Raw genomic sequence first — 9215 nt, 5'->3', positions numbered from 1 at the left:
GGGTTGGGGTTGGGGTTGGGGGTGGAGATAGAGGTCGAGTTGGGGCCGGATCATTTCTTGGTGGAGGTGGAGGTGGAGGTGGAGGTAAAGGTGTAGATAGAGGTGGACTTGGTGGAGGTTGAAGTGAAGGTGTAGATAGAGGTGGACTTGGTGGAGGCGAAGGTGGGAGAGGTGCATTCCGTGAAGGAGTTGAGGTTGGTGGAACAGAATCATTCTGTGAAGGTGGTGAAGGAGGAGATACCTGCATAGGAGGTGGGGGAGGTGAAGCTGAAGCACCAAGTAAAGAAGGTAGCTTAGGTGAAGAAGTAAGTGGTGGTGGTGGTGGATCACTCATTGTTAGCGAAGAAGGAACTCCAGGCACAATTGGAAATGGTGGAGGTGGTGGAGGTGGTGGAGGGGCACTGTAAATTGCAGGTATAGGGAGAGGGGGAGGGGGAGGAGGTGGTGGTGGTGGAGTGGATATTCTAAGTCTTTCTAGCTTTGGTGCATGTGGAGGTGGAGGTGGAGGTGGAGTTAATGCTACCAAGGAAGATGCTGCACAAGCCACATTTGGCAAAGAAGTGGGTGAGGGGGTTGGTGACAATACCCTACCAACTTTCAGTACAGTAGATAATGTGGGTGGTAAAGGTGGGGGAGGAGGGGGAGGGGGATGAGAGCTACCCATATGAGCCATTCTCAAGCCATTTGATGATGGAGGGGAAGGCGGAGGTGGAGGCGGGGGTGGTGGTGAAAAGGATTTGACATTTTGACTATGAGAGCTACCTATCTGAGTCTTTCTCAAACTATTTGATGGTGGAGGTGGAGGTGGAGGAGGTGGAGGTGGTGATAAGGATTTGACATTTCGATTATGTGATAGGATTTGAGAAGGTGGAGGTGGAGGTGGTGGTGGAGGTGGGGGAGGGGAGGAGTGGTGGGTCAAAGAAGCAGATATAATGTGGTCTTTCTGCGAAGACTCAGGTGGCGTTGTGGAAGCTGGCATGTTGGTACTTGCTTCCTGAATAGGAGGCAATTCAAGTGATAAAGTACTTGGATATTGAAATGAAGGTAGGGGACTTGAAGGGGATGCCTGAAGGTCAAGTGCCTGACTCTCAACTGATTCTGATGAAGAGGTCATTGCAACAGGTGCCTCCTTGACTGTTGTTGACATGTCTAATGATGCAGGACATGAAGAGCGTTTCTTTGGAATACGACCAGATCCAGCTAGAATTTTAGCTTCTGAAGAAGCTCGAGGAGAGGGCGATTTTGATTTAAACCCAGATTGAGAATCCTTTGTAACAGCAAGCGCTGGTGGAGCACTCTTATACCTTGATGCTGGATACGCCACATGCATTGAATTAGTGTAAGAACCTTTATTAGAAGGGATCCACCGAGACACTGCATTTGGCTTCGCTAGTCGAGATAGAGTTGCCTGAGATTCTTTCTGTTTAGATTTATTTTTAGGTCCAATCCCATCCACAGCAAGTTTGGAGCTTGATGCTAGTTGTTTCTTTAGAGATGAAGGTGCCTTCTCATTCTTTCCTTTATTGATATCAGCAGTAAACTGTGCACCCTGCCTCTCCTGTCTCAAGGGGCCTTCTATATCTTGCTTATTATCTCCTTGTGACATGACATTTGCCCCCGATGTTTGTGCTTCTGAGTCTTTGCGACTAGAAACATCAGAAATAACAGCCTCGGAGTTTATCAAGTGGTCCTTATCCCCTAAACCATTTGTTTTTGATGCTTGTTGAGTAGAATCCATATTTCCTTCTAGTTTGCGATGACCTTCAACAAATGAACAGTCTTGAAAGGCATGATGCTCCAACTCTTCTTTCCATGTTTCAATGTTGTCATCATCCTGCATACTGTCCTGAACTGAATGGGCATCAGGTTCCCCTCTTCCATCCTGTGAATCAACAGCATTGCTGAATATCTCTTCCACCTCAAAGAACTCGTCGGGTGATGCTCCCTCAGTCGCATTATCATCCTCATCTGGTGCTTCAGTGGTTATAATAGGTGGAAGAGCATCAGCATCCGAAAAGAGTACCTGGTACAGAAATGAGCATTATTCAACTCCTGTAGTTCCTGTTAAAGGATATAGGAAAAAGGGCCAAGTTCAGAGGAATAAATACCAAACCTCTGCTTTGAACTCCCTGGAAAATTGGTCTTTTGCATCCCATGGGACATCAACTTCATCACGAGTTAACATCAAAACATTTGAGCGAATAAATGCCGTGTGGAACATAGCCCTGAATATCATTACTTCCCTAACTAGATCATCTTCCAAATGGATGCACTCAAGAACAACATCTCCTTGAACATGACAGTGGATATCTATTTTCACCAGTGCACACTCTTCCTGGAGAGGGTAAGTCAGCAGATTACTTCAGATTACAGCTAATTACCTGTAAGTCTCAAACATTTGAAGCTTAGCATTACCTGTCGGTAGAGGCGGCCATGATGTTTTGTCTTTGAAGTTGAAAAGAGGAGTTTAGAACTCCTATTGGACGTCGGTGAAGCAGGGTCCAAACCATAGGCACGAACCATCAGTCGGCAGCCCCTCCCACCATCAAATTGAGGAAGGACCCTGAGTATAATACAATCTAAAGCAAAAGGTATATCTGATGGCAGCCAATCTAAGCCAATATTTCTTCTGGTGATATAGTGAAGATATCTAAGCTGAGATGGCTGTGGATTCAGAGGTGATAAAACATAGAGAAGTTCCTTAGGAGCTTGCCTGTATACCATGTCAAGTGTCTTCTGTTCACCGGTGTACTGTTCTCTGTACAAAAGAAGACCAGCAAGCATGAAAGCAAGTACAGGCCACCCACCCCTCTCACAGTGCATCAACAGTACATTTTGTTGGCCCTCGATTGAAAGCCAGCTCTCACTGGATCGCAAGAAGTGCTTGATCATCTCCAGTGGCAATACAGGACACCCCTCATATTTCCGAGGATAATCCATGACAGTCATATCATACTGCGTTAATATATCTGATATTTGGCTCCTGTGATCTCCTTCTTTGAAATTAAAAACCATGAAAGAAGCATCTGGATAATGATCCTGCAGCTGAGCTACAATACCTCCCATGTATGTCTTGTACTCATATTTGTCCAATGCGTCCGTTGAGAAGCAACAATCAAACACTGCAATGTGTGAATTATTGGTCCGAGTTACATCCACCATTAAGATAATAAAGATAGTAAGCTCTACAGATATCACTCAAAATTGTAAAATGAAGTTCACTTTCCAAGTCACAGAACATTATAGCTGGTAACAACAACATATCACAATTGGGGTCTAGGAAGCGTAGAGCGTACCCAAACCTCACCCCTATTTTGGGAAGTAAAAGAGGTTGTTTCCCATAGACCCTCGGCCTAAAGAAAAGCATATCAAAGCAGAACGAACAAAGAAAGCCACAAAGCATTCTGAAAAAAAGGTATACAAAAACTACAACAGAGCACAATAGCTAGGCAAACTACCAAAATGATGGAGCATCAGATTTTCAGTATTGTTTTAAAAACTATACATACATTTTTAGCTCATTAAGCAATTTTTGAAATTCTCATAGTTAAACTGAACGATAAGACATTCCAAATGTAGCTAACTATGATGATCATATAAGCATTTGTGTCAAAAACAGCTGGAGATCTTTTTTTCCCGGGAAATTCCCCTGTTTCTGTAAAAATGAACTTTTTCAACCAAAATCCCAAAACTTCTTCAGATTATTGCAAAAATGTAGGTCATTGAACACGCGACAAAAAACAACAGAGAAATGTCAAAAACAACATAATTTGGGAAAGAAAACACATACCATAGACCCGTTCAGAGATCTCTAGAAGCCGATCCGGCGGCTTCCTATAGAAAAATCGTCTGAACAGCGCCATCTAATGGCGCCGTTTCTCTATCAATCGCATCAAAAAAATAAAAAATAAAACCTTGGGTTCCCACCCCCTTCCTTTAACTTTCCAAATGCACACCAATTGATCGCTAAAATGTCTCAATGGATCCTCAAAAATTTCCCACAATACGACATTTTTTTTAAAAAAAATAATCCCCCAAATGGAATAACACGGTCGATGATCAATGCAGAAATGGGGAGCTGGGTTTTTGTTTAAATAAAAAAAAAAAAGCAGCTCAGTTGAAATTGAAAGAAATGAAGAAGAAAATTGTATTGACAAAGATTTAGAGTAAGGGAAAAGTGACAGTAAATTGAATGAAAAAATTGAAAGAATTTAGGGATTAAGAAAATGCAATGAAAATGATGATCATTGCCATTGATGAAGAACGTCGTAAGAGAAACAAGAACCGGATTCGGGAAACTGACCCGGACCTGTTACGGTCGTTGTTCGTTACATTCGACCATCTAATTTATATTATGTACACGTGGCATATCCCTGACACAAAGAGAATGTCAGAAAGGAAATCCTAGTTTTTTTTTGTTTTTTTACAGACAAAAAGAACGACATCTTTATAAATCAAAAAAGTCATTATTTGAACCAAAAATAGTATTTGTCCTATTAGGGGTCAATTTCCTTTTCTATTTTTTCTTTTTCTTTTTTTTATCCATTTTGTTTAATTTTGATTCGATAATTATGATTTCTAAAAATATTATGTTATTATCTGATACGATTAGATTATTTAAGTTTATTATTAATATATTGTGGTATATTAAATTGATAGTTGTAATTTTTTTAGAAACTTACGCATATTCGTATGACTCAAATTTTTTAACAGAAAATCTCAATTACATCATATATTAACATCTTAAACATATATAAAATATTCAAAAGAATATATTTATATACATATAACTCTCTTTGTTAATTAATTATAAAAAAATAAACTCATATCAGATAAAGTACGTAATATTTGTAAGGTCTAAATAAATAGTCCGTATCTTAGTTTATTGACTTGTATACGTAAAATTATATTTTTGGTACGTTATTGCCTATTGGTATTTCAGTTTATTTAGATATGAAATGTCAAAAAATAAAATGATTCTTATTCATCTGTACTTATAATCCTCTATACTTTTTGGTCAAAGAATATGATGTGCGATGATTGAAACTAATTGGAGGATATTTTGTAGTTTATAAAGTTGAAAAATTGGCACACCTTGACACGTGATAGCACGTTTATTTTCTAATTAAATTAAGTAATTAGATATATGGTTGACATTTGATTGCAGATTTTATTGATGCCCGTATTCACGTTGTATCTAATATTTATTCATTCTGCATTTTTCAAGGAACTAAAACTTTATATTTTCCACAGAATTGAGCTCTATTCTCATTTCCCCAGTGTTATTATTTCTCTATTCAAAGTATAAATTAGAAAGAAAAAAAATAGATTCATAAAGTTACCAACCTACAGAAAATTAACTGTATTTTCTTTAAAAAAAAATATTTCCTCACAATTATCCGAGGTTTAATTATATTAATTCCTGTAGAATCGACGAGAACATTATTATGTTCAGTAGCTTTAAATATCTTATTTTGGACCAATCAATATGGACGCAACCTTGTCGAAGTTGAAATGAAGCCCAGCACTGTTAGTTCAAAGAGCCCAGCACGGTTGTGTACGAGCTACTCCAATATATTGAATTATTAATCTTCAATCGACAATATTGATAACGTAATTAATTAATAACATGATTTAGGAACAATATGGCTATATATAGTGGCATCGATCATTCATGTCCAATGTAGGAAGGTCTGTATAGGGACGGAGGCAACCATTTAGTCATGGATTCACCAGAATTCAATAGTTTCAGATTAACTTAATACTTGAAAAAAATATTTGACGTCTACTTTATAGGGGCGTGGGGATCAACTAGCTTGACTTGAGCAACGTAGATTATTATTACTATATTTTATTACAAGAAGCATAATGAATTAATAACTAGTAGTACTATATAAGTTTTATATAGATTGATCAAATTAAGGTCATGACCTGTATGCTAATTAAGTAATATTATAAATAAATCATATATTTCCATCAGGGATATTGTATTTTAATGAATTAGAAATTCGTAAGCTAGCCACCATCAATAATGTTTAGACGAATTTTGTTTTAAAAGGAATACACCTATTGAGAATCATAGCTAACTATTTCTGATTTCATTATCTAGCCTAGCAGCAGAGTTAGTTAATATTTTCTTGTTAATTGTTAGTTAGTTAGTTAGTCACATTGTTAGTTAGTTAGTCACATTGTTTTCTCCTTCTTTGATTAGTCTAGAAACTTCCAAGTCACATGTATATAATGGAGGAATCATAGATGAAATGGAAGATAATTGGAATCAAACACATTGCTCTTCTCTTCTTAATCTTCCTCTCTACAATGGCTGTTAGCTCACTGCATCAGTGTAGCCATTGGAGTTGTTAACTCACTGTATCAGTGAGTTCTTGTTATGGTATCAGAGCAGGGTTAAATTCTCTCGTTTTTGTATCTGTAGGATCTGTGTTTGATCCTAATTCTGCATCCAAATTCATTGGTTTGCCATGACAGAAGTCACAACTCAAGCAACTGCTACTAGAATTGATATGAATAGTGTGTTCTATGTTCATCCTTCAGACAATCCAGGAACACCACTCGTTCCAGCTCAATTTGATGGAGTTGGATACAGATCATGGAGAAGAGGTATCTTACGAGCTTTGTCTGTGAAGAATAAGTCAGTTTTTATTGATGGAAGCTGTGTGAAGCCAGCTGAAAATTCACCACAAGCTCGTCAATGGCAGAGATGTGATGATATGGTAACTTCATGGATATTGAATTCTTTTACCAAAGAGATTGCAGATAGTGTTGAATATGTTAACAATTCGTGTGAACTTTGGAAGGAGCTAGAAGACAGATATGACCAGACAAATGGTGCAAAACTATATCAGATTCAAAAGGAAATTGATGATTTAACACAGGGAACACTAGACATCACTGTCTATTACACAAAATTGAAGAAGCTGTGGGAAGAATTAAACACTTTGAACACAAAGAGCATATGCACATGTATATGTACTTGTGGTGCCAAGGATAGTATGCACAAGTCAGAACAGGACAGACGATTGATACAATTCCTCATGGGATTAAATGAAGTTTACACTGTGATTAGAGGTAACATACTCATGATGAGTCCTCTTCCTTCTACTGCACAGGATTTCTCTCTGTTAATTCAAGAGGAAAAACAAAGAGAATATAGGCCTACCAGTCGTACACCTATGGAGTCAATCTCACTAAATGCAAATGCTGGCAGAGGGTCACAAGGTGGTAGAGGATATAGAACAAATTTCTCAAGTAGTAGTGAATTGAGTAACAATAGTAATAGAAGTGTTTTGATCTGTGATTTTTGTAAGAAACAAGGTCACATTAAGGAGAAGTGTTATAAGCTACATGGATATCCTCCAAAGAATAATGCTCTTAATAATAGAACAAACAATGCACAGCAGTTCAATGCACAACAGTTCAGGTAGAACAATAATCAAAATTTCAGAGGAAGAAGGATTGTGGCAAATGCACATGGGGAAGAATGCTCACAAGAAAACAGTAATTCAAATGCTGTCATTACACAAGAACAATATGGTCATATTATGAGCTTGTTAAAGCAGTTCCAGATTGATAGTTCAGGAGAGGATTCCAAGAATAATGCTGAATCTAACAAGTTTGCAGGTACAATACTATGTACTTCTTCTATTGATTTTGGTACTGCTTCATGCAAATGTTCTAGATCAAGCATTGACTTGTGGATCATTGACTCAGGAGCTTCAAACCATATGACATATAATAAATCTTCACTAACAAACATTCAAACATTACCCTATCCTATACTTGTTTCACTTCCAAATGAATACAAGGTCAAAGTGACAAAGTTTGGTGATGTACATATTACACCTAAAATGGTCTTAAGCAAAGTATTACATGTTCCTTCTTTCAAACATAATCTCATTTCAGTCCAGTCCTTAGTTTCCTCAATGAAGTGTATGATTTCTTTTACTGATACAACCTGTCTATTACAGGCCTCTTCAGTGAAGAGGCCTCAGGCAATTGGTAGTAGCAAGGATGGCATTTACTACATGTGTGGAAGATGCTTGAAAGATACTACTCAAACCACTGATTTTGTTTGTAGTTGTATACCTCATGTTTGTAGGAGTATTCCTTTTCTAAGTTCAGTTTGTAATGAATCATTTGTGGAAGAATCCAGAAAACTTCCTGTAATGTCTGTTTGTTCATCTACTGAAAATAGAAATGTGTTGAATAATTGTGCATCTCTTTAATCTCTTAAGGATGATGTGGATTTACTGTGGCATAACAGACTTGGCCATGTACCCTTTGTGAAAATGAAAAACATACCTACCATTCCTGCTAAGTTTTCTACTAGACAGCCCTTTACTTGCACCATATGTCCAATGGCAAGACAAACCAGGCTACCATTCACTCACAGTACAACTCATTCTAAGAATATTTTTGACCTTCTTCATATTGATTTATGGGGTCCTTACCATGTTCCTACATATGATAATTGTAGATATTTCATTACCCTTGTAGATGACTATAGTAGAGCTACCTGGACATATTTGTTGAGCACCAAAAGTAATGCCATACAGGTTCTTCAAACCTTTATCAATATGATAGAAAATCAGTTCCAAACAACTATAAAGTGTATCAGATCAGACAATGGGTTAGAGTTCAACAACAATGAAACACTTAGTTCTTTCAAGCCAAAGGCATTACACATCAGAAAAGTTGTCCTTACACTCCACAGCAAAATAGCATAGTGGAGAGAAAACACAGATACTTGCTTGAAACAGCTAGAGCACTTCTTTTCCAATCCAAGTTACCTACTAAGTACTGGGGTGATTGTATTCTTACATCTACATACCTTATTAACAGGCTTCCATCCACATTTCTTCAAAATAAATGTCCTTATGAGATGTTGTATAGGGAAAAGCCAAAATATAGTCAATTAAGATCCTTTGGATGTCTATGTTATCCCACATTACCTAGAGTTCACAGAGACAAACTAGAGCCAAGAACCACCCCCCATATCTTTATAGGATATCCTTCTGGAATCAAAGGGTACAAGGTAATGAGTCTTGCCACAAGGAAAATACAAATCTCAAGAGATGTAATTTTTCATGAAGGTATTTTTCCATTTTCTTTCTCTTCAGAAAATAGCAATTTTTTCTCTATTCCAAAAACTTGTTCTACTAATCTCTCTGAATCTTGTGATGCATTGTTAAACAATC

General features: G+C 37.6%; 1 protein-coding gene across 1 annotated transcript in view; it reads right to left on the bottom strand.

The window, feature by feature from the left end:
- The window catches only part of LOC107022456 (formin-like protein 20), a 16144-nt gene extending 11737 nt beyond the window's left edge, over positions 1–4407 (bottom strand). The window contains exons 1-4 of the mRNA XM_015223061.2: positions 3791–4407; positions 2416–3122; positions 2114–2335; positions 2–2023 (exon numbers count right to left, since the gene is read on the bottom strand). Of these exons, the coding sequence (XP_015078547.1) occupies positions 2–2023; positions 2114–2335; positions 2416–3122; positions 3791–3863 (3024 nt within the window). The 5' untranslated portion in view covers positions 3864–4407. The remainder of the gene's footprint in view (position 1; positions 2024–2113; positions 2336–2415; positions 3123–3790) is intronic.
- Between the last annotated feature and the right edge of the window lie 4808 nt (positions 4408–9215).

Source organism: Solanum pennellii, chromosome 6, assembly GCF_001406875.1.
Source record: "Solanum pennellii chromosome 6, SPENNV200".
Lineage (NCBI taxonomy): Eukaryota > Viridiplantae > Streptophyta > Magnoliopsida > Solanales > Solanaceae > Solanum > Solanum pennellii.
Note: the sequence above shows the minus strand (reverse complement) of the source record. Positions and strands in the feature narration are given on the sequence as shown.